Source organism: Phascolarctos cinereus, unplaced genomic scaffold, assembly GCF_003287225.1.
Source record: "Phascolarctos cinereus isolate Bilbo 61053 unplaced genomic scaffold, phaCin_HiC Scaffold_726;HRSCAF=1367, whole genome shotgun sequence".
Lineage (NCBI taxonomy): Eukaryota > Metazoa > Chordata > Mammalia > Diprotodontia > Phascolarctidae > Phascolarctos > Phascolarctos cinereus.
Window position 1 is genome coordinate 351,520,316 of NW_027556098.1, and position 26,671 is coordinate 351,546,986.

At 37.8% G+C, this 26,671-nt stretch overlaps 1 protein-coding gene across 1 annotated transcript; it reads right to left on the reverse strand.

Annotated features, from left to right (window-relative positions):
• Nucleotides 1–9,766: 9,766 nt before the first annotated feature.
• LOC110195261 (olfactory receptor 52Z1P-like) lies at nucleotides 9,767–10,725 on the reverse strand. The gene is given in 2 exon segments (XM_020967923.1): nucleotides 9,767–10,377; nucleotides 10,380–10,725. Coding segments are annotated over 2 exon segments (957 nt in total).
• Nucleotides 10,726–26,671: the final 15,946 nt, after the last annotated feature.

The window sequence follows — 26,671 nt, forward strand, 5'->3', positions numbered from 1 at the left end:
TATTGTAAAGTACTCTGAAATCATTAACATGGGTCTCTTCTGTCAAGAAAATATAACACTGGAAATCTTAAGGTAAGATCCCCAAACTAAGACACAAGGATGCATTTCCTGCTAATGAACATTGGTTTTGTATGAAATTCACATGGTACATCTGGTCAGATACAGTTTGGCCACAGCAATGCTAAATGTGGGAAGCTAAACTGAAATACCAAAGAAATAAAGGGATAGCAAGAGAGCCAGATCTGAATTCAATGAGTTTAGAGAACTGAGATGGACAAGAAAAGTACCCTTAGTTATGGAGGTAATAGGGACAGGAAATAGACCTGTGATTTCATTGGTTTATAGACCAACATGAGATAATCTTTCATTCTCAGTTTTATTAGCAGTAATTTATCTGTATTTAATATCTATTTTATTATATTATTTATTATCTTTGCTGCCAGCAATGATTAACTTATGTTTTATCCATAAGCCACTTTTTAAAACAATAACAAACAAAAAAATTATAAAAGTTGACTGGAATACTACTTAATGGAATGCCAAGAACTTTCTAAAGATTATTGATGTGTACCTAGAAACTTCCCTGTGGAGCAGGTACCATATGTTAAATTAATTCATCCTTCCTCCCATTTCTCAAGTTGAAGAAACTGACCCTCAGAAAGCTGAAGTGACTTGCCCAATATATCGAATACTAGCTACCATATTATGTATTAAATGTGAGTCACTGTGTTGTGGTGCTTTTCCCTACCATCTGCTCCTGGACTTTGCATACATGATTCTGGCTATTGCTCGAGGCTTATCCTCAAATCTGCCAGGCCTAAACCAGGGCTGATCTGTCTCTGACCCAGTATAAATGAACATGGATATCGTGATGTGCTGGGAAACCTAATGCTTTAGGACTTGAGCTTCCATCCTGACTGTGGAATCAGACTCAGGCTGAAGGAAAGAAATGGATACACCCAGGGGTGAAGGGTGGGGAGAGAATTGGAGGCAGTGGAGCATAATGCCTCAGTCCAGCAGGAAATTCAGGTCTAGAAAGAGAAGTTTAGGGCACAACAGGGCAGGCTCTGGAGAAATTAAGCCTCTTTCTTGACTCCAGAGGTTTAGGCAGACAGACTCTCCTAGTAGAAATTGTTAACTGCAGCAAATCATGCAAATCAACCCCAGGCAATTGTTTCAGCCTGAGCCAGGCTTCTAGATTCCTTATCAAGGATGTTCCAGCACTTTGACCTACTTTCCTAGGGGCAGTATTTTGGGCATAGCTCTGCCCTTACCTGATTGCACCTTCTTGCTACTCAAGCCAGAACTCAGTACTCCTGTGCAAGAATGTAGCAAAGAGGAGGCATGCTATGAATGGCAGTCATATGGTCAGAGTTTGAGTTTCCCATCAGTTGGAAAATGGCTAAATAAAATGTGGCATATGATTTTACTACAATATTATTATGCTGGACCAATTTGTAAATTTAATGAACACAGACAAACCTAGAATATTTTAGATGATTTGATTCAGAGCAAGTAAACAAAGCCAAAAATCAATATACAGAATGAAGAAAAGAAATAGAAATGGATAGAAAAACTACAAAACAATCAAAAAGGCTTTTGGTAAAATCACAAAGAGCAAAGATGACTCCAAAAAATGGATATGAGAAGATACACTCCCAATCTATTGCTTTACAAAGGAGAGGAGTCCAGTGATGTGGTACATTGCCTTTCTTTTGGACTCTTTTGATATATTGAACAATTTGTATAAACATTTCTCTTCTGAAAAAATATAATTTGTTATATGTGATGTCTCTGTGAGGGGAAGAATGTGAGCAGGCAATATGAGAGAGTCTGGTGATATAAAAAAAAGAAGAAATTGTAATTTTAAAATACATTTTAAAAATTTCAGCAGTGAGATTTCACAAAGCCTAGGATGTCTGTGAGGTATTGATGGAGTGCTTGTGCTTGGACCCCAATTTCTCCCTAGCCTCAGAAACACTGTCCCTGACAGTTTCTCCTCAGCCCAAGGACACTGTGCCTAGGAATTACTCATGAGTGGGCCCAACAAGACCTTTATCTCTCTCCTTGGTGCAGTAACAAACACCACCTGAAGGAATTATTAGTTGAAACTGGCTTTGCACTGGGCCATAAAGGTATTCTTACCCACTGGATTATCTATACTACTACCCTACCTCATTATCTACATCCTGGGCCCGTTATTATCTGTATTCTAGACTTAAGACATATACACTCCCTACATCTATCTTGTCAAGACATTGACTGGTGCCAGACTGGACAACTCAAAGTTACCCTTCAACTCTAGTTAACTTAGTGACTTAGCAAGCCTAAAACCACACCCCATGTGGCCCCCTTTATGGACTTTTCTGAGTGAACTCTGGGTAAAGTACCTGCACAGTAGGTACAAGAAGTGCATGTTCCTTTAAGAACTGACCACTCCTTAACCACTCCCTAATCCCACCCTGAATCACCTAGTTAGCATATTTGGCACATGTTTTATTGTATTTTATCCTATATAAACTTTAACTATATCCTCTAAGATCACAGAATCCTTAGAATCCTTGCCCTCTTAAAAAGCATAACAATAAACTTTTTGCCAACTTGACTTAAAGAATGCTTGAGTCTGTAAATTCACTCCAGACAACCCTGTCCTACACTCTAGTCTTTCAGGGGTTACAACCTCTCAGACTGCAAGAGTATAATATGGAGAACACCACTGACACTGAAATCCACCATAGAGACATCCTAGTGAGCTATAACCCTGTTCCATGTTATAAACAATAACACAGAATGACAATAATGAAGAGACCTGGAGATGTCCTTCAAAGAGTTACTCATTACATAGACAAAGTATGTTATATTTTCTTTCATCGATTTCCCATCCATTATGTCATTTGATCTTCATGCTATCCTCATGTAGTATTTTATAACAGAGTATGGGAAACTGAGGCACACAGACTTTAGGTTATTTTCCCAAGGTCACATAATGAAAGCAGGACCTTAGCAAAGGAAAACCAAATCTAGGTGTTCTTGGGTAATTATTCAGTGGCTTTACACAAAGTCTAATTGTGTATGTGTCAAGAGGCAGCTTCAGAAAAGAAAGAAAATAGAAACTCCTGAATAATCAATGAAAGATTAGCATTTAAGTTAATAAGGATGTGAATGAAAACAGAGTTGTTAGAGCTGGCAGGGTATAGAAAGTTGTTGAATTCTTCTCAATCACCAAGAAGGCATCCTAGAAGGGTTTTCTAAAAGATTCCATTGAACCAAAACTTGGAGATAGCTAAGTCACTTGGGCTAAGTGGCTTGATGATCACTGTTTTGTAGCCAGGATGTTGCTCTCACTGCCCTCTGGCCATTCAGGCATAACCTATTAACCTTTTAAGGCTGAAAGAATGCTGATAGACATAGATGAAGATGCAATGCTCATATTGTTGCGTCTAAGAGGTTGTGTCCCCTCAAAGACTAAAGTGCATGACAGGGTCGTCTGGAATGAATTCATAGACTCAAGCATTCTTTAAGTCAAGTTGGCAAAAACTTTATTGGTTCACTTTTAAGAGGGCAAGGATTCTTAAGGATTCTGTGATCCTAGAGGGATACAGTTAAAGTTTATATAGTATAAAGTACAATAAAACATGTGCCAAATATGCTAACTAGGTGATTCAGGGTGGGGTTAAGGAATGGTCAGTTCTTAAAGGAACACGCACTTCTTGTACCTACTGTGCAAGTGTTTTACCCAGAGTTCACTCAGAAAAGCCCACAAGGGGGGCCACATGGAGGTGTGGTTTTAGGCCTGCTAAGTCACTAAGTTAACTAGAGTTCAGGGGCAACTGAGAGTTGTCCAGTCTGCCAACAATCAATGTCTTGTTTGACAAGATAGATGCAGGGAGTATACATATGTCTTAAGTCTAGAATACAAATAATGAGGAGTCCATGATGTGGATAATGAGGTAGGGCAGTAGTATAGATGGTCCAGTGGGTAAGAATGTCTTTATGACCCAGTGCAAAGCCAGTTTAAGCTAATAAATCCTTCAGGTGCTGTTTGAAACTGCACCAGGAGAGAGATAAGGGTCTTGCTAGGGCCCACTCTGAGTAATTGCTAGGCACGGTGTCCTTGGGCTAGGGAGAAACTGTCAGGGACAGTGTTTCTGAGGCTAGGGAGAAATTGGGGTCCAAGTACAAGCACCCAAACATAAGCACCCAAGCACTCCATCAGTATGACCTTCCATAGGGTGACAGAGTTCCACTGAGAAATCTTGGGGTTAAGGAGATACACAAGGCAGCAGAACAATAGAAGGCAACTCTAATCCTAGTTGCAGAGAGTCTGGACAGCTTGCCTACTTACACAACAGCTTCTGAGACTAGTAGAGGTCCTTTAAGATAATTCATTAGAATCACATAATTCCATTAGTTGGTTTCCCAGGGAAAGATTAAATGTGGGATGCCTTATTGGACTCAAAGTGAAAGAGATTGCCTGCCAATCTAAACACAAAACTGATTCACATAATGGGGCAGAACCAGATATGTTAAGAGAAGAAGACACTACTAAACATACCCTGACAACCAAGTCAAATGATGGGAGAGGACTGAACCCATAAGCAACACCTTTTGTACTTAACGCTTCAAACAAAGAGTCTCCTGGGGTGGAGATATATCTCTTGGAACATAGTAATGCTATACTGCTAGCCAGCCTGGATCCCTTAAGATTTCAGATTTAGGCAGACAAAACTATAATTCTAATGAGGATTATGATCAGCCCCATATCTTTCAATAGTACAGCTATAGGGGCAAATAAGTCAGTAGGTTGCAAGAGGATCAGCACTAACTGAACATGGAGAAATCACATTTGTAATGATATGATAATGCTAAAGTCAGGTCAACAAGAATTTATTGAGCATTTACTATGTGCCAGACACGAAGCTAAGCAGCTGAGATACAAAGAAAAGCAAAAATCATTTCCTGCCATTAAGGAACTCATAATCTAATGGGGAAGACAACATGCAAACAAATAGGTAGAATAAAATAAGTAGAATAGGTAGAATAAAGTATAGGTAAAACAGATGGAGGTTTTACATATGTAATGTTTCCCTGGATAATGTGGGCCTCAAATGTATGTATGTGTATGTATGTGTATATGTATATGTTTATATGCATATGTATATGCATATCTGTATATGCCTATATACAAATTTAAAATTTTGCATCTGCGTATATATGTATATATATACAAATACATATACATATAAATGCAAACATCGTATATCATGTTTGAGTATGTTATTATTAAGTAATTAAGTATTATCATTAAGTATGCTTGTTATTTTTTATGTTGTTTTTGCTTTTATATTTGTATTATGTCTTTATTGTAGTTGCATTTGTTTGCATTGGTTTTTTAATTTTTTTTTAATTTTTAGGCAATTGGGGTTAAGTGACTTGCCCAGGGTCACACAGTGCATTAGTTTCTGCTAGCTCCACACTGAGCACAGTGCCTAGGACATAGTAGGTGCTTAATAAATGTTTATTGACTGACTATTAGCTATATGTTATAGTTTTGTCATTTTACTAAAAATATTGTCTAATAATACTTTTGCTGTTGTTCAGTCACTGCAAGTAAGGGGTACCCTTGATAAGAAGGGTGCTAGGAAGGCTGTGGGAGTTGTTGGAATGTTGTGGGAGACTTAACCTCGGAGGAGTGGGAGGGTCAGTGTGCAGTGGCAGAAGTGGCAGCATCCCAGATCAGTCCAGAGACATGGTGGTGATGGAGCAAGCAGCAGCAACCTGAGAGGAACTAATCAAGAAGCAGCAGCCCCCAGAGATAACCCCTCCTTCCCCCTCCCTAACCCACCGGCTCTCCTGAGAAGAAGAGGTTACTGCAGGGGGTGGGGGAGTAGAGCTGGCAATTCAGGTTTTTGTGTGGCAGCCTGGTTAAGAAATGTGTGTCTCCTGCATTGTAAGAAAAAATACAGACAAGCTACTGTCAGTGGAAGCCTGGCTGCAAGAGGCTCAGGCTGATGTATCCTAGGAACAGGAGGAAAGGGCGGCATGTGAAAAAGCCCGAGGATTATTAGACACTGAGACCCAAATTCTTAGAACGTGGATGTTTATTATTCCCTCTGCTCAAGAGGCAGAGTTACCTGATGAGCCAGAGAATGAGCCTGGATTTATAGAAGAGAAAGTGGAGAAGTTCCTTTTAAACTTCTCTGCACTAAAAGAGAAGCCTAGAGTACAGGAAAGGGTTAAAGCTAAGCAGCCACCAGAGACAGAGGAGGAGGACTGACCTGAGAAGTTTCTTTTGAACTTCTCTGAGCCAAGGCCATGACCAGGTTGGAAAAGCCCCTCCTTCTGTGAAGCTGGGGGGAGGATGAGCTGTATCAGAGTTAGGGCAGTGCGGTCCAGAGACAAGAGCCTGGAGCAGGACCCCCCAGAGCAGAATCAGGGAGCTGAGGTAGGGCAAAGCAGCCCCTCCCCCAGGGAGGCAAGCCCTTCACCATGAGCAGGGAGCCATGGAAATTGGGACTCAGCCCCAGGTCAAGATGAAAACTTTTTGGGAAGACAGGAGCACTGAGCATGCTTTCCTATTGTTTCCCTCAGGGATAGGTTGGGACCCAGGGATAGTTTGGGACCCAGGGATGGAGTTGTCCACAATGGCATGGAGAAGTGCCACAGTCCCTGAGGACCCACTCTGTTGGCTTTGTTGTCCAGCTGCCCCCCAGACCTTGTGACTGGAGCTGGAGTGGTGCTTGAACTCACACTGTTTGGGTCATTCAAGCGTTCGAGCACCTGGGAGCACCAGGTGGGAGCTTGCCATGGCAGTGTCCCAAGAGGACTTTCAGGAAGAGGATGGACCCTCCACTTTGACTGAGGGAATTGTAACCTATTGTGGCCTAGGGATGGACTGTGCTGTGTTAAGGGAAGCCCCTGTCCAGTGAGGAGGAGCTGACTGCTCTCCCCAAAGACACTGGTCCCTGAAGAATGTATAAGGGGGAGAATGTGTGCTATGTTACATACTGTGTACCATGTTACATACTGAATGCTATGTCTGTTTTAGGACTTGTGGCCATACTTCTTAGGGAAAAGGCAATTACTTTCTTGTCTGCTTTAGGCTGTGTGGCTGCTCTGGTGGTATGTCATTGTAGAATTTGCTGTGTTTGTGTACACTTGATGCCTGACACAATGTTTATGTTACTGGTATTGTTGCAGTTTATATTGTTGTTATGGATTATGGATGTTGTCCTTTAGTTTCTTGGCTCAAGGGCTCACATCTCCACAGATTGTAAGGGCCAAGGTGTCACCTGTATAGACTGTAAGGACCAAGGTGTCCCCCGTTTAGATTGTAAGGCCAGAATCCTAGGGGGTGGAGTGTAAGTAAGGAGAATTTTGTTATTCTTTTTTAGATAACAGTTTCTAGGATCCATGGCCAAAACAGTTTCTACTGCGACTGTGCAGTAAGATACAGGGATGACATAGCGCAATATTTACTATGATTGGACTATGCTAAGTTATGATAATGTTGCTAAAGTTAACCTGTGAGTTTATTGTTGGCAAATTGCCTTTTTTGTGTGCTTCTCTATAAATCAAGACAGCACTGGTCAGTGAGTGGGGATTTGGGGAATGCACAGGGAAATGTGTGTGTATCTGCCTCAACCAGACTCCATTGAGGCTTAGGGGAACTTAGGGGAACTTAGGGGAGTGCACAAGCTGGAAATGTTGTGCGTGTCTCAACTGGCCATATCGAGATGAAGGGTGATTGCCCTCCTTCTCGCCCACACCTGTCAGAAAGTGTGATTAGAAGATGCTGTAGGAGTTGGTGCTCCTTTTATCAGCAACCCTCTCGAGAAGACTAGACTAGAATAAAGTAAGCTTATTTAACCCTTTATTATGTCCACATTCCTGTCTTCCTATGTGCCCAGATCAAGAGTGAACCTGTAAGAGGCTGGAGTCCTAAAACTCCACTGGCTTCTGTGATATAGTCATGTCTGGCTGTTTATTACCCTGTGGACCATATTGTTCATGGGGTTTTCTTAGCAAGAGTTCTGGAGTGGTTTGCCATTTCCTTTCCAAAGAATTAAGGCAAACAGAGTCTAAGTGACTTGTACAAAAGTCACACAGCTAGTAAGTGTTTGAAGCCAGATTTAAACTCAGGTCTTCCTGACTCCAGGCCTAGAGCTCTTTTCACTAAACCATCCAGCTGCTCCATAATTAGACTACCATGATTTTTTATTGCTATGCATACTTGCTTTTCTTGTGTGGAAATGCATGTATTCTGCGGAAAGGGCTTATAATGTATTCAACAGGTAATTTAGACTTGTTCTAGACATTTTCATACTATTATCACACTCAAAAGTTAGGTTTTCTTCCCTTGTTGTTTTACCATGCTGTTAACTCATATGGATTTTACCAACTCAGATAATTCTCACATTTTAAATATTTTTTTAACTTTTAACTATTTTTTATTTGTGCTCTCATTTCATATATATATATATATATATATACATACACACACATACATATCTATATATACACATATATGTATATATATAATGTGTATATGTGTGTATGTATACATATACATATATTTGTATATGTGTATATATATTTGTATGTGTGTGTGTGTGTATATATGTGTGTGTGTGTATATATATACATATATATATATATATATGTATGTATGTATGTATGTATATATCACATTCATTCCCATACATATTATTTCTCCATTCGACCCCAGGTAATAATCTCTTGGGTTTTTTGTTTTTTAAGTGTGTATTTTTTTTAATTTATTTTAAAAGGAAGGGAAAAAAACAATTCAGCAAAACAGACACATTTACCCTAAGTAATGTTATATTCAGTATTTCACACCCATAGATTCCCATCTCTAGAATGAAAGGAATTTTAACTCTTTTCCCAGATGAAGATTTGTGACACTAACATTGTCAAACAGCTAATGTGGAATTCAGTCAGTTCCTTATCCTGAACAAATCACAGGAAAAAAAATTGTGTGGCAATTATTCTCTAGGTCTAATCTCTGGGTTGAGGTTATGCCTTCATAAATATTCAAAACATATTCTGCACAGTGTGTGTTTATTAAAATGCTTACACATTTGCTTTCCCTCTGATTGGCTTTCTACTATCTTACTGTGATTATTATCATAGCTGCTAAGGAGATTATTAAATTTTTTTGTTCATACTACTGACTTCATTGGTATACAGAACTCAGCAGTTGAGTGCCTGTTCTTCTATTTATACTATATAGAAAATGGGCTGGAGCACCAAGATCTCAAATGACTTGTTCATTCATTATATATTAGAGCTAGGACTTAAACTCAAGTATTCTTTTTTTTTGTTTTGTTTTGTTTTGAGGCAATTGGGGTTAAGTGACTTGCCCAGGGTCACACAGCTAGTAAGTGTCAAGTGTTTGATCTGAGGCCGGATTTGAACTCAGGTCCTCCTGACCTCAGGGCCGATGCTCTATCCACTGCACCACCTAGCTGCCCCTAAACTCAAGTATTCTTGACTTTGATACTGAGACCTCATCTTTAAAAAAAATGTTGCTTCTTGCTAATGGATACAAAATGGTAAAACTCAAATTCAAATTGTCTCTTCCCTTCTTGGCAGCTTTGAGGGGAGGTCTGATGGAGAGGCAAGCTGAAATTATTTGGTGATATCTTATTGATTCTAGTTACTAATTCTCTTCCCTTTCTGCTTCACCATCTACTTCAAAATGTTCTGTTAGACATGGCCAATATCAAAATCTTCTCAGTATACATTAACAACATGTCCTAATGGAGGAGAAGACCTGAACTGCCCTGTCCTGAATTTGCTTTGTCTTTACTCCATAAATGATGGGGTTGAGCATGGGAGGCACCACCACATAGAGGTTGGCCACTAGGATGTGGATGTGCCGGGGAATGGTATTTCCTCCAAAGCGGTGAGCAAAGAAGGAAAAGAAGGCTGGAGTGTAGAACAGGAGGATCACACAGATATGGGAGCCACAGGTGTTAAGAGCCTTAAGCCTGGCAGACCAGGAAGGTATGTTGAAGACAGCATGGAGAATCAACGAATAGGAGACAATGATAAGCAAAACATCCAGACCTGTAGACAACAAGGCCATGGTTAGGCCATAGATGATGTTAACTTTGATGTTGTCACAGGCCAACCTAGCTATGCCCATGTGTTCACAATAGGAGTGGCGAATGATGTTTTGTCCACAGTAAGTAAGCCGGTACACCAGAAAGATGAAAGGAAAGCAGATGAGAAAACTCCTAACCACAACTGCCACCCCAATCTTCCCAATGACTGAAGGGGTAAGAATGGTGGTATATCTTAGTGGGTAACATATAGCCACATAACGATCAAATGCCATGGCCAGCAGAATGCTGATTCTGCCACAAAGATGAGATGGATGAAAAACATTTGAGCCACACAGCTGCCAAAGGAGATAGTACCATAGTGGAACCAGAAAATGGCTAGCATTTTAGGCACTGTGGTTGTGGAGAGCAAGACATCTGCCAGGGCCAGCATAGAGAGAAGCAGGTACATAGGCTCATGGAGGCTGTGTTCAGTGATGATAAGGATGATCAAGAAGCTATTGCCCATAATGGCTGCAAGGTACATGGAACAAATGGGAACAGAGATCCAAGTGTGTGAGTCCTCCAGTCCTGGGATACCAATCAGAATGTACTTGATGTCTTGGAGGTTGGTATTGTTGAATGCAGAGGACACCATATCTTACTGTCTCCTTTTGCTTGGCAGCTGTAATTAAAATAGGATTGAGTGGTATTTTTTATCAAAATTGCTACCTCAGACATGCTTGATTGGTTCCTTCCTGTGGCATGCCCTACTATTTGTGAGGAAAAGAGAAATCAAGGGATTAGTCTGAATATTGTACCTTCTTTACTTGCCTGGCATTTTCTCTCCCCTTAACTTTGTCTCCTGGGTTTCCTCCATTACCAGCTAGAATCCTATCTTCTGCAAGAAGACTTTCCTGATTCTCTTTAATGCTAGTGCTTCTGTCTGTTGATGATTTCCAATTTATTATATATACATATATATGTGTGTGTGTGTGTGTGTGTGTGTATACATATATGTGTATATATATATATATATATATATATATTTTGTTAATAGTTTTTTTGTTTGTTTGTTTTGTATATTGGCTGCCCTCTCCTCATTACACTGTGAACTCCTTGAAAACAAGGACTTTTTTTCCTGCTTGTTTTTATTTTATTTTGCCTTTATTTGTATCTCCAGCATTTAACACTGTGTTTGGCACAGAGCAGGCATTTATTTTTTATATATTATAAAACAAATATTCAAGATTTATTAATATTTATTAACCGACTGCCTGAAAAAGAGAATGTTTTTGGCTGCTATGGGAAATACTGAACTATGACAGTAAAGACAATTCCTATCTCTTCCCTGTTCTCCAGGCAATGGTCCACCATTTTCCCAGTTATATCACTTCTCTGCTTAAAATCACTCCCATGATTCCAAAATCAAAAGATCAAAGAATCTCAGATCTAGAAGAGGTTTTGAATACTACTGAGTTCAGCCTGTACATGAAGATGAATCCCTCTTTCAATAAACTCAAGTGATCATCTAGACTTCTAGGGAAAGGGAACCTTCTGCTCCCCACTTCTACTCCTACACTTTTGGACACTTCTAATAATTAAGAAGTTTTCCCTGACTCAATTCTAATATCTCTTCCATGAGACAGGTCTTCACATATAAATTTTAAGTGTAAACTAGGTGGCTCAATGTATAGATCTCTGTGCCTGAAATCAGGAAGACCAAAATTCATATCAAGCCTCAGACATTTACTAACTGTGTGACTCTGATCAGGTCACTTATTTCCTCAAATATAAAATGAGGATGGGATAATAATCACACTTACCTCCTAGGACTGTTGTAAGGATCAAGTGAGATAGCATTTTTATAATACCGGTTAGGCACTTAATAAATTCTTGTTTCCTTCCTTCCTATTTAGGCTTAAAACTATATTAAGGCTTTGGGGGGACACTGCATTTACAAATAGCTCTCATATTCTCCCACTTCGCCTTCATCCAATTCTTCCCTTCTACAATCTATACAATTTCAATTTTTCTAATCAGTCTTCCCATATTATAAATTCAAGGCCCTTCAATATTCTGTTTAACCTTTCACTCTCCAAGTTATTGGATTTAGTATAATTTTTTTTCAATTATCAAAAATCTATTTTCTCTCTTAACTTCCTCTATTGAGAAGAAAAAAAAATAATGCTTGTAACAACTATGAATTGTGAAGCAAAGCAAATTTCCACAGCGATCATGTCAAAAATACATATGTCTCATTCTGAACCCTGAATTCTTCCTCTCTGTCAGGTGGTAAGTTCCATCCTACATCATTGATTCTATCAAACCATTGGTCATTTTGTTAAACTTAAGTCTTCAAAGTTTCAAAATTTTTAAAGTCTTTCAAAGTTTCCTAGTTTGTTGTAATGGGGCCCTTGCCAATGAAGGCCCAGTATTGGGAGTATGTATAGGTTACCTGCATGGAGGCTGTGTGAGTCTGCATCTGGATGGAAGGTCATAATGATGTGGAATGAAGGGGCCCAGTTCTCAAGTGGTTATAAGTATTCTATTATGATTTCTTGTCCATTTATTGCTGGGTGAATAGGGGACTTTTGATTTGACTGTTAAGTTAGAACTGAGAGTACATACAAAAGATCCCCATAAAGAAATTTGCTTTCCTTCCTTCCTTTGGTACAAGGTCTTATGTGAGTTCAGAAGTTCAGAAGTGTAAAGGAAGGAAGATAAAATAAATAAGATTCTCTAAATCTCAAATACAATCTTACCTACTAATGGCATACTGGGGGAAAGAGTAAGTGGAGATTACTCCCTCCCTCAATAGTCCTATGGAATTCAGAGAATTGTACCTAAAATCTTATGTTCAGCAATTAAAAAAAAAAGTGAATTTTTCCATCAAGTTCTTTTTGATATTCTCTTAGGTCCAGCTCATCAGACAACTAAAAGCATGTCTTCATCACATGGTATGCAGACAGGAAACATTCACTGAATACCTCTGCATGCTCTGAAGTGGAAGGCCAACCCCCCAATTCCACATCATCATGACCCTCCAGAAGTAGGGTCACCCAGCCTTCATGTGGTAGCCTCACACATGCTCCAGGGAAAGGGTCATCATTTACCAATCTCCCATTATAGTATCAAAGTCCTTCATAAAATGTGATGTGATAATGAACTCAATGCTCCAAATATAGTCTGAACAGGGCAGAGTAAAGAGGGACCCTCACCTCCCTATTCCTGAAAACCAGTCTAAGGTAGCATGACATTTTGTTAGATGTCTTGGGCTACCATATCAGACTATTGACTCATTTGGAGGTTTCCACCCTATACCTAAAATTATCTCACAATCTCTTAGACCTTCTTTAAGCATCTCCTGCAGTCTCACAGGGTTACAATAGAAAGAGTTCAAGATGAAGTGTCAAAGGACATGAGTTCATATCCAGCTCAACCACTTCCTAACAGTATGACCTTGGGAAAGTCACTTAATTTCTCTAACCCTCATTTTTTCCTTCTATAAAATGAGAGGGTTGTACTGGGTGAACTCTAAGGATTCTTTGAGTTCTAAAGCTATGATGAAATAAAATGAAAAATCTGAGGGTCATCAGAGATGATTTGATACAATCAGTACTCGAGCAAGAATCCTCTCTACAAAGTCCCCAAATTGTGATCTTCCAGCCTGTGCTTAAATACCTTCATTGTAGGAGATGCTGACTTCACAAAGCAGCCCTGTCACACTGTTAAATATCTTTACTTGTTAGGAAGATCCATTTTTGTTATAAGGACAAAATCTTTCTTCCTGTAATTTTTTTTAAAGCAAGAGATGTTCAATTAAATAGCATAGTAAAATAAGTAACAAGAAAGATTATTTCCATTCCCCATAGCACAAAGGGTATAGTCTCCCACATATCACCATACCACCAGTGGGAGAGGGGACACACAAAGGGAAAATGCATGACCATGGAACATGAGTGGATAGAGAGCACACATAAAGGAGCTCACACATAGAAAATGTGCATGGCCTGGGCTTACACTTCTGACAGACACTTCTGCTTTCCCTGTTACAGAGCCATTGATAACTTCTGGTGATGCCATCAGTTAAGAGACTTACTCCACTGATATGGGGTCCTCTGATGCTCTCATTTTTCTGCTATGCTACTCTTTCCTGGCATTTCCACTACGGTGCTCTGTCCTCTGCTGCTCTGGGCTTTAGCTACTACAGCCTCTTCTCCCATCAGTTCCTGTCAACTCTTATAGCTTACAGCTCAGTAACTATTTAACATTTTTGTGATTTCAAATCACAATCAACTAGAAATAGAAGGCCTTAGGTATTTTTAAGTCTTTCTTTTTCATTTTTTTATCTGCTGTTACTCACTCATGATACAGCAATCTGAGTGATATTCTAAAGTTTCTTTCATTTTCTATTGTACCTCTAAGTTGATAGTAATTTTGACCAGTGCATCCTAGTTCTGCAATCTGCAGTCAGATAGATTAAATCTGTTTTTTAATCCTCATGCAAGCCCTTCAGCTATTTGAAAACAGTGCTCATGTTTTCCCCTCTGCCTTCTCTTCTCCAAAGTAAGCATTTCCATTTACCTCATTGTGCCATGGAACTGATTGCCCATCTCCATTTTCATTGCCTTCCTCTGGATCTGCTCAAACTTGGCACTATTTTTACACAAAGCTTTTTTTTTCATTTTCCTTGCTTCTCTGCCCACCAACTCTTGGGAAGAGGAGAAAGGCAGGATGAACACAGATACACTGCCTTCTCTTCCTCAATTGTTTTCTCCCCCCGCCCAGAATTTCATAATTAGATAAATATAATTAAGGTGGCCATGAATCATGTGTGAAAAAGGCAAAATATCAGTTTTTCCTACTATTGTCAGATGCTTTATTTCCTGTCAGAAGGTACCTCTGTCACTCCCTCTCACCCCAGTTCTCCTATTTCTAATGTGGGTCATTGAATGCCTATGGTCCTCGGTTGCTGTGGAAGGCCAGCCCTCCTCTGGCTTTCCTGTTCCTTGACTGCCACGTTCCTTTTTATTTCTCTCCATCACACCTAAAACAAAGTCTATGACTTCTCCCCACACCTTGCTGCCTGACTAAGAACACATCTCTGAAGAGCAATGGCCTGTCTTGCCTGTATCGTGGGTGAAAAGAGAGTCAGAGTGGTCAGCCCAGGGAGTCAAAAAGGAGAGAATATACAGAAACCAGGGAATGTGTTGTTTATACCCCTTGTCTGGCTCTCCCTCAGGTCCTTACCTTGTCCTAGAGGATTAATCATCTTCATTCTCTCTATTCAGAAATAGATCGTGAAGACATAGTCACGGATATTTAATTCCATAACTATTTTTTTCTCTTTAGCATATTCTTTACATTTCTATATGGTCAGGTTCCACCATAAAGAATGACTTAATAACAATAGATGCTCAGATAAAATATCCCTCCTGACAAATAAACATATTCTCATACCCAAACCACCGCAGGAATAAGGACATCCAATTATTGTTATATGAGAGAGCACACTGGTACACGATGAAAATATGACACACACACACCACTTTACCCCTCCTTTCCAGCCCATCCCCACCAGACAGGATGACTGGAGGAACAGGAAAAATAGCTTTGGGAGGACTGGAGTCATGTGATAAAACATTTTCCCCCAAGTATATCTAACTTTTTAATCTCTTCTCATTTGCTCAATGAATCACGGGGTCACAATCTGCAGGTATATGCAGGCCAATACAAAGGAAGCAGTTAACTAGCATTTATGTAGCACTATAAAATTTGCTAAGAGCTATACGTACCTTATTTCATTTGATCTATTTCTTTTTTTTTAACTCTGATCAATTTAATGACCAACTAAATATCTAGAGAACTTATTTTATTTTTTTTAGTTTTCAATATTCATTTTTATAAGGTTTTAAGTTGCATTTTTTTCTCTCTCCCTCCCCAACCCCTCCCCATGATGGCAAGCAATCTGATATAAGCTATAATCATGTACAATCATATTAAAATATTTCCACATTTCTCATGTTGTGAAAGAAGAATCAGAACAAAAGGGGAAAACCACAAGAAAGAAAAAAAGTGAGAATAGTATGTTTTGATCTGCATTCAGACTCTATAGTTCTTTCTCTGGATGTGGATAGCATTTTCCATCATGAGTCATTTGGAATTATCTTAGATCATTGGATTGCTGAGAGGATCTAAGTCTATCAAAGTTCATCATCACACCATGTTGCTGTTACTGTGTATAATGTTCTGGTTCTGCTCATTTCACTTAGCATCAGTTCATGTAAGTCTTTCCAGGTTTTTCTGAAATCTGCCTGAAATCATCATTTTTTATAATACAAGAGTATTCCATTATATTTATATACCACAATCTGTTCAGCCATTCCCCAATTAATGGGCATCCTGTCAATTTTCAATTCTTTGCCACCACAAAAAAAAAAGAGCTTCTATAAATATTTTTTTCTCTTTTTATGATCTCTTTGAGATACAGACCTAGTATTGGTATTGCTGGATCAAAGGGTTTGCACAGTTTTATAGCCTTTTGGGCATAGTTCCAAATTGTTCTCCACAATGGTTGGATCAGTTCACAACTCCACAAACAATGCTTTAGTGTTCTAATTTTCTCACATCTTCTCCAACAATTATCATTTCCCTTTTCTGTTATATTAGGCAATTCGATAGGTATGAGGTGGTACCTGAAAGTTGTTTAAATTTGCATTTCTCTGATGGATAGTGATTTTCAGCTTTTTTTATGTGACTATAGATAGCTTTAATTCTTTCATCAGAAAACTGCTTGTTCATATCCTTTGACTATTTTTCAATAGGGGAATGACTTGTATTCTTATAAATTTAACTCAGTTCTCTATATATTTTAGAAATGGGGCCTTTATCAGAAACACTGGCAGTAAAAGTTGTTTCCCAGTTTTCTGTTTCCCTTCTAATCTTGGTTACATTGGCTTTGTTTGTGCAAAACTTTTTTAATTTAATGTAATCAAAACTATCCATTTTGTATTTTATAATGTTCTCTATCTTTTGTTTGGTCATAAACTCCTCCATTCTCCTTATATCTGACAAGTGACCTGTTCCTTGCTCTCCTAATTTGCTTGTGGTATCATCCTTTATGTCTAAGTCATGTACCCATTTTGAGCTTACTTAGTACACGGTTTAAGATGTGGGTCTATGCCTAGTTTCTGCCATACTATTTTCCAGTTTTCCCAGCAGCTTTTGTCAAATAGTGAGTTCTTATCCCAGAAACTGATGTCTTCGGGTTTATCAAATAGTAGATTACTATAGTCACTGAGTGCTCCATCTTATGTACCTAACCTATTACACTGATCCACCCCTCTATGATTAACCAATAACAAGTTTTGATCATTGCCACTTTATAATAACTTTTTTTTAACCAGTTTCAGATCTGGTACAGCTAGGCCACCTTCCTTTGCATTTTTTTTTCATTAATTTCCTTGATATTCTTAACCTTTTGTTCTTCAAGATGAATAGTTATTACTTTTCCTAGCTCTACAAAATAATTTTTGGTAGTTTGATTGGTATTATATTGAATAAGTAAATTAATTTAAGTAAAATTGTTATTTTATTATGTTAGCTTGGCCTACCATGAGCAATTAATATTTTTCTAATTATTTAGATTTGACTCTATTTGTGTGAAAAGTGCTTTGTAATTGTGCTTATGTGGTTCCTGGGTTTATCTTGGCAGGTAGACTCCCAAAAATTTTATATTGTCTACAGCTATTTTTAATGGAATTTATCTATCTCTTGCTGCTGGCTTTTGTTAGTAATATATAGATATGCTAATGATTTGTGTGGGTTTATTTTATATCCTGCAACTTTGCTATTAATTATTTCAAGTAGTTTTTCAGTTGATTCTCTAGGATTCTCTAAGTATATCATCTGCAAAGAGTTATAGTTTTATTTTTTTTATTGCCTGTTCTAATTCCTTGAATTTCTTTTTCTTCTCTTATTGCTAAAGCTAACATTTCTAGTACAATACTAAATAATAGAGATAATAATGGGCATCCTTGCTTCAACTCTTATCTTATTGGGAAAGCTTCTAGCTTATCCCCATTACATAAAATGCTTGTTGATTTACATAGATACTACTTATCATTTTTAGGAAAACTCCATTTATTCCTATGTTCTCTAGTGCTTTTAATAGGAAAGGGTGATGTATTTTGTCAAAAGCTTTTTCTGTATTTATTGAGATAATCATATGATTTCTATTAGTTTTGTTATTTATATCATCAATTATGCTAATAGTTTTTCTAATATTGGCCCTGCATTTTTGGTATAAATCCCACCTAGTCATACTGTAGTATCCTCATGATAAAGTCCTGCAGTTGATTTGCTAAAATTTTATTTAAATATTTTTTCCACCAATATTCATTACAGAATTTGGTAAATAATTTTCTTTTTCTGTTTTGGCTCTTCCTGATTTAGGTATTGACAACATATTTGTGGTATAAAAAGAAATTGGTAGAACTTCGCCTATTTTTCCAAATAATTTATAAAATACTGGAATTAATTGTTCTTTAAATGTTTGGTAGAATTCACTTGTAAATCCATCTGACCCTGGGGATTTTTTCTTAGAGAGTTTATTGATGGCTTGTTCAATTTCTTTTTCTAAAATGGTGTTAAGTATTTTATTTCCTCTTCTGCTAATATGAGCAATTTATATTTTTGTAATTATTCTTCCATTTCACTTAGATTGTCAGATTTATTGGCATGCAGTTGGTCAAAATAGCTCCTAGTTATTGTTTTAATTTCCTATACATTGGTGGTGAATGTACCCTTTCATTTTTGATACTGTTTATTTGGTTTTCTTCTTTCTTTTTTTCTAAATAAAATTAACCAAAGGTTTATCTATTTTATTATTTTTTTCATAAAACCAACTCTTAGTTTTATTGATTAGTTAAATGGTTTTCTTATTTTCATTTCTATTTATCTCTCTTTTGATTTTCAGGATTTCTAATTTGGTATTTAAAAGGGGATTTTTAATTTGTTGCTTTTCTAGCTTTTTCAGTTGCATTACAAATTCATTGATTTCCCTTTCTCCATTTTTATTCATGAAAGCATTTATAGATATAAAATTTCCCCTAAAAATTGCTTTGGCTGCTTCCCATAAGTTTTGGTATGTTATCTCATTATTGTTGTTCTCTTTGATGAAATTACTGATTGTTTCCATGATTTTTTATTTAACCCATTCATTCTTAAGATTAGATCATTTAGTTTTCAATTAATTTTTAGTCTACTTTTCCATGGCCCTTTAATACATGTAATTTTTATTGCATTATGATCTAAAAAGGATGCCTTTAATATTTATGCCTTCCTGCATTGGACTGTGAGGTTTTTATGCCTTAATGCATGGTCAGTTTTCGTGTAGGTAATGTATTGCTGAGAAAAATATATATTCCTTTCTATTCCCATTCAATTTTCTAAAGAGGTGTACCATATCTAACTTTTCTAAAATTCTATTTACTTCCTTAACTTTTTTCTTATTTATTTTGTGGTTAGATTTATGTAGTTCAGAGAGGGGAAGTTGAGGTCCCCCACTAGTATAGTTTTGCTCTCTATTTCCTCCTGTAACTTCCTGAACTTCTCCTCTAAGAATTTGGATACTATACCACTTGGTGCATATTTGTTTAGTATTGATATTATTTCATAACTTGTGGTACCTTTTAGCAAGTTGTAGTTTCCTTCTTCATCTCTTTTAATTAGGTCTAGTTTTGCTTTTGCTTTCTCAGAGATCAGGATTGCCACCCTTGTTTTGTTTTTACTTCAGCTGAAGCATAATATATTCTGCTCCAGCCTTTTACCTTTACTCTGTGTGTATCTCTGTGCTTCAAATGTATTTCTTTTTAACAACATATTGTGGAATTATGGTTTTTAATCCACTCTGCTATCCACTTCCATTTTATTGGGGAGTTCATGTCATTCACATTCACAGTTATGATTATTAACTGTGTATTTCCCTCAATCCTATTTTCCCCTCTGTTTATATTTTTCTCTCTCCTTTCACCCTGTTCCTCCTCACCAATGTTTTGCATCTGACCACCACTTCCCTAATTCTGCCCTCCTTTCTATCAGCTCCGCTCCTTTTTATTTCTACTTTCTCCTCCTACTTCCGTATAGGGTAAAAAATTTCTATACCCAGCTGAGTGTGTATCTTACTCTTTGATTCAAATCCAATGAGAGTAAGGTTCAAACAATGCTCATCCTCCCTTCTTTCCCTCTGCTGTAATAGATTTTTTGTGCCGCTTCATGTGATATAATTTACTCTACTTTGCATCCCATTTCTTCTTCTCCTAATACAATATTTTTCACCCCTTATTTTTTTATATCATCACATCAAAGTCAACTTATCCCCCACATTCTGTCTATGTATACACCTTCTAACTTCCCTAATAAAGATACAGTTCTCAAGAGTTACAAGTAACATTTTCCCATGTAATGATGTAAACACTTTAACCTTATTGAATAACATTTTTTCCTCTTTCCTATTTACCTTTTTTATGCTTCTCTTGACTCTTGTACTTGAAAACTGAATTTTCTGTTCATCTCTGGTCTTTTCATCAGGAAGGATTAAAAGTCCCCTCTTTCATTAAATTTCCATCTTTTCCCCTAAAAGATTATGCTCAATTTTCCTGGATAGTTGCTTCTTGGTTGTAATCCAAGCTCCTTTGCTTTTCAGAATATCATATTCCAAGCCCTCCAATCTTTTAATGTAGAAACTGTTAGATCCCATGTAATTCTAATGATGGTTAGGATTCATATTTGAATTCTTTCTTTCTGGCTGCATGCAGTATTTTCTTCTTGACCTGATAATTCTGGAATTTGGCTAGAATATTCCTTGGAGTTTTCAATTTGGGGTCTCTTTCAGGAGGTAATCAGTGGAATCTTTCAGTGACAATTTTACCCTTTGGTTCTAGAATATCTGATCAGTTTTCTTTGACAATTTCTTGAAAGATTCCATCCAGGCTCTTTTTTGGATCTTGGCTTTCAAATAGCACAATAATTCTTAAATTATCTCTCCTGGATGTATTTTCCAAATCACTTCTTTTTCCAGTGAGGTATTTTGCATTTTCTTGTAGTTTTTTTTCATTCCTTTGACTTTATTTGACTGATTCTTCATATCTCATATAGTCATTAGCTTCTACTTGCCCAGTTCTTATTTTTAAGAAAGTATTTTCTTCAGTTAGGTTTTGTACCTACTTCTCCATTTGGCCAATTCTACTTTTTAAGGAGTGTTTTCTTCAGTGTGTTTTTTTTCTATTTTGCCAATTGTGTATTACAAGGAACTTTTTTATTCAGTCATTTTTTATCTTTCCTTTTTTAGCTGTTAACTCTCTCTTATATACCTCTCATTTCTCTTCCCAATTGTTCTTCTACCTCTCTTATTTGACTTTTTAAATCCTTTTTGAACTCTTCCAAGAAGACTTTTTAGGCTTGAGACCAATTCATATTCCCCTTTAAGTTTTCATATGTAAGTATTATTACATTGTTGTCCTCTTCTGAGTTTGTGTTTTGATCTTCCCTGTCATCATAGTAACTTTCTATGTTCAAGGTTTTCTTTTACTTCTTGCTTATTTTCTGCCTATTTCATGGCTTTTATACTTGAGCTCTATTCCTGGGGCACAGAGCTTCTTGTACTTGGAGCCAGGGGCCTGGTCACTGGCTTTGTGCTCTGGCTCAGGTGCCAGTGGCTTGCCCACTATGCTGGTGTGGCCTGGCCTAACTGCACCTATTTTCTGGTTTCCAGGGCTGGCACTTTGCCTTCTGTGCTGGGGCTGGGTTCCTCATGCTGGCCTGCTGTGCCACCAGCCTTTTGATCCAGGACTGATGGACCTCAGTTTCTGATCTTTGCTGTGGCTAAGATCCTCTGGCTGGCTTGCCCAGACACCATCTGAATTGTGCTGTTCTCCCCTATTACCCAAGTGAGACACACCTTTCCTGAAGTCCTTGGTTATCTTAAGCTGTAAAATTGTTTCACTCTGTCTTGTAAGTTCTGTCTCTACAGAATCTATTTAGAGGCTTGATTTAATGTTGTTTCCAAGGGAAACTGGGTAGAGCTCAGGCAACTTCCTGGCTTCTCTCTGCCATCTTGGCTCTGCCCCCAGAGGACTTATGATCCATATGATCAATTTCAAGGGTGCTTTTCTTCAGCTGTTTAGCTCCCCTTCCAAACAATCCCTGATGCCCCTTTCTTCCTCTAAACTATCAGGGGTTCTGGCATCCCTTAGAACTCTTGGACTACCTTGAGAACTATTAAAAATGGTGAAAGATGTCTAAAGCTACACTTAAGGTATACTCTGACCCTAAATGAAGGAATTAGTGTCATTTGAACTCCATCCTTATTGCAATGTTCTATATGTAGTACAGTACATTTTCTCACCATAGAATGCTAAAAGTTAAAAATGCCATCTAGTATTTGCCACAGGTAGTGTCTAACATGCAACCATGTTAAAGTAATAAAGTTATAATAAGGTAGTGTTTTGTTAAATAATGTTCTTAGTTTTGGAGTCAGAAAGACTCTAGATACAAAAAGCAAAACATTTCCTGTCGTAAAAGTGCTTATGCAAAATAGGGCAAAGCAATACATTTAATGAAGTGGTAACCAGGGAGGAGTATTTTCCTCTGAGAAATCACAAGAATACTGATTGGAGTCACATGGCAATTGGTTGACATAAACTTTCAATTTCCAGAAACCGATACATTGATGGGATTGATTACTATTCCCAGAGTAAGTGGTGGAAAGGGTATGAAACTCGGGCCACTCACTTGCCATGAAAGTGGCTAGAGAATAATATAGGGGGCCTGGTGTTGTGGTTTCAAGGTGTACTATGGCAGTACCATCTCAAATATTTAGTCAGATTACCTCTAATCTAAATGTAGGCATTTGTTGAGGATTGATGCCCCTCAGAAACAGGCTAGGTTCCAAGAGGAACCAGCAACTTCAGAGAAAGCAAGATGAGTATTTATTGGGTAAAGATGTAATTACATGACAGAAATTATGAATATTAAAAAGGCATGGGGGGATTTGTTAAGGGATTAGGTAATGGGGAGGGGTCCCTTCTATGGTTCAGTGGTCAAACATCCTGGTGGTATTGCCTTCCAACTGGGTAGATATTGTGGTCCCTTCTGGTCAAGATGGATATTTAGGTATTATGATCCTATCTTGGACTAAATGGAAGAAGTGACTGTGGTTGCATACAAGGACACATCTATTCAAATATGTGAATGGAATCTGGGGGCAGTGGCTAGCTAAGGGCAGTGGCTGTATTGATTCTGGGGGACTGTGGTGTGGTTAAGGCCAGATTGTGTGGTTAATTCAGGACATGCCCGCTGTTCAGTGGGGCCCATAAGGAAGAATATTGGGACTGGGGCAGCTTATTAGGATTCCATCACTAGGACCTCCTAGTGATGGACACAGTGAATTCTTAGCTTTCAGGAGAGCGAGGCTTCAAGGTTATGACCCAGAGTGCTGGGTCGGAATTAGTCAGTGTCAGAGCTACATGGCCTGAAGACAGCCAGAGTAGGTGAATAATACGAAATTACATACTGTAACACAAAGGGATTGGAAATGGGCTAGACCCTCACTCAATTTTCCTTTTTATTTATCTCTTCATCATAGAGGATTAGAATGCTAAAGTAGGAAATCAAAAGATAATTGAAATAACCACCAAATTTGGAGAACAAAATGAAGCATGGTAGAGACTAATAGAGTTTTGTCAAGATAACTCACTGGTCATAACAAATGCTCTTTTTCAACAACCCAACAGCCAACTCTACACACAAACATCACCAGATGGTCAATTTCAAAGTCAGATTAATTATATATTTTGCAGTCAAAGGTAGAGAAGCACTTTATAGTCAGTTAAAACAAGATCTGGAGATAAGTATGGCTCAGATCAGGAGCTTATTGCAAAATTCAGACAAGTTGAAGAAAGTAGGGAAAATCATCAGACCAAATAGGTATGACCTAAATAACACTCCTCATGAATATGAAGTGGAGGTGATGAATAGATTAAAGGGATTGGATCTGGTAGCTAGGGTGCCTGAATAACTATGGACACAGGTTTGCAACATTGTACAGGAGGCATCAACAAAAAACATCCCAAAGAAAAAGAAGAGCAAGAAAACAAAATTGATGTCTAATGAGGCTTTGCAAATAGCTGAAAAAAAGAAGGAAAGTTAAAGTTAAAAGAGAAAAGGAAAGACATATTCAACTGAATACAGAATTCCAGAGAATAGCAAGGAGAGATATGAAAATTTTCTTAAACGAACAATGCAAAGAAATAGAAGAAAACAACAATGTGAAAGACAAGATCTTTTCAAGAAAATTAGAAATGCCAAGGGAAAGTTTCGTGCAAAAATGGGCATAAATGATAGAAATTTAACAGAAGAAGAGATTAAGAAAAGGTGGCAAGAATACACAAAAGAACTATATAAGAAAGATCTTAACATAGTCAGTAACCACAACCACAATGTTGTGGTTGCTGGTCTAGAGCCAGACGCCCTGGTGACTGAAATTAAGTGGGCCTTAGGAAGGATTGATAACTGTGAGGCTAGTGAATGTGACAGAATTCCAGATATTTAAAATCCTACAAGATGATACTCTTAAAGTGCTTCACTCAATACTGTATTTCACTGCATAATCATTGCACCTTGTTTTTGTAGTCCAAAAATTGGTTTGTAACCTTTCATTATAGAATTGTCACATGGTATAATTCTGTTCATCACGCTGCTTAAAAGGTAAACAGAGCAGAAATGTATTTGCCCATGACATATGGATATGCATTTATCTCTCATTCATTGAAAGCCATGAGCCTAGAATTCTCAACACATGCACATTGTCACTATTCAATTTAACATATATATTCAAATTTAACATAAATGCAAGTATTCCATGCATCCTAACCTTGCACCAAAGATACTTTAGCAAGAAATGATTTTTAAGTAATACCAACACAAATTTTTAAAAGTTTCACATAATGGTCATACCTCACTTTTTTGCAAAAGTATTTGGCATAATATCTGCAATGATTATGCAGTGAAATATGGTGTGCTAGCAAATTTAGAAAACTCAACAGTGAACACTAGATTGGGAAAAAAATCAGTTTACATCCTAATCCTAAGGAACAATAATTCCAAAAATGTTCAAATTACTGAACAGTTGTGCTCTTATATGCTAGCCAGGTTGGGTTTAAAATTCTCCAAGCTAGGCTTCAGCAATGTGTGAACTGAGAAGTCCAGGTTGGTTTTAAATGAGGCAGAGGAACCAGATACCAAATTACCAACATTTGCTGAATTGTGGAAAAAGCAAGGGAGTTCCAGAAAAAAATCTACTTTTGCTTCATTAACTGCACTAAAGCCTTTGACTGTGTGGATCACAACAAAATGTGTCAAGTCCTCAGAGATGGGAATACCTAGTCATCTTAATTGTCTCCTGAGGAATTTGTATGCAGACCAAGAAGCAAAAGTTAGAACTGAACATGGGATAACTACTTAGTCTGAGACTGGAAAAGGAGTTTGACAAGGCTGTATATTGGCACCTTATTTTATTTAACTTAGGATGAATCAAAAGCCAGAATTAAGATTGCCTGAAGAAATATCAACAATCTCAGATATGCAGATGGTACCACACTGATGGCAGAAAGTGAAAAGAAATTAAGAAGTCTCTTCATAAGGGTAAAAGAGGAGAGTGTAAAAGCTAGATTGAAGCTTAACATAAAAAAAAAAAATCTTAGCAACTGCTTTCATCACTTCCTGGCAAACAGAGAGAGAAGAAATGGAAAGTGTCATATTTTATGATCTTGGGCTCAAAAATCCCTGCAGCCAATGCAAAGATCATTGCAGCCATGAAATTAAAAAAATGCTTGTTCCTTGGAAGGAAAGGTATGGCTAACCTGGACAGCATGACACTGAAAAGCGAAGACATCCATTTTTTCTCCTTTTCCCCACTTTGAAAGATGTCTTGATCTGCAAATCCCTGTGTAGAAGCAAATGCATATCCATTTCTTCATGAGCACAGTAACCTCAGTCAGTAATGGAGAAGAAAAATGGCACTGTTGTTGTATAGTTCAATCATCCAGACTTTTAAATCCCCAGAGGCATAGAAATGTATCAGTATCCCCCAATCTAAGGATGAACAATTGACTTTTTACATGCAATATCCTTGTGAGTGTGCTCAAAGGGTTCTACAATCTTTAGTGGAGCATCACTCATTTCTGGAAGTACTACCCCCATCTCTCTATGTTACAATCTTTCATTTAAAAAAAAATAAATTGGCACCTTTTATTTGAATATTTTGATGATTTTCATAATAGAGGGAGAAAGAGGAAGCAGTTCAAATCACTGTCAATTACTCAACTACCACTTCACCGCAGACCCCAATGGAGACAACCCAAGAAAATAATCTGCAAAAGCCCTGGGAATAACAATGCTCCACAGGCCACTAGGCCTGCTTCCAACCCATCCCCTGAAGTGATCATTGAAGGGAAAGAGCGCTACTGGAAGAATCTCCCATCCTTACTACCAGTAGTTCCAACTGCTGACCAATTGATGAAAGGCAGGTAAATCCAAGCAGC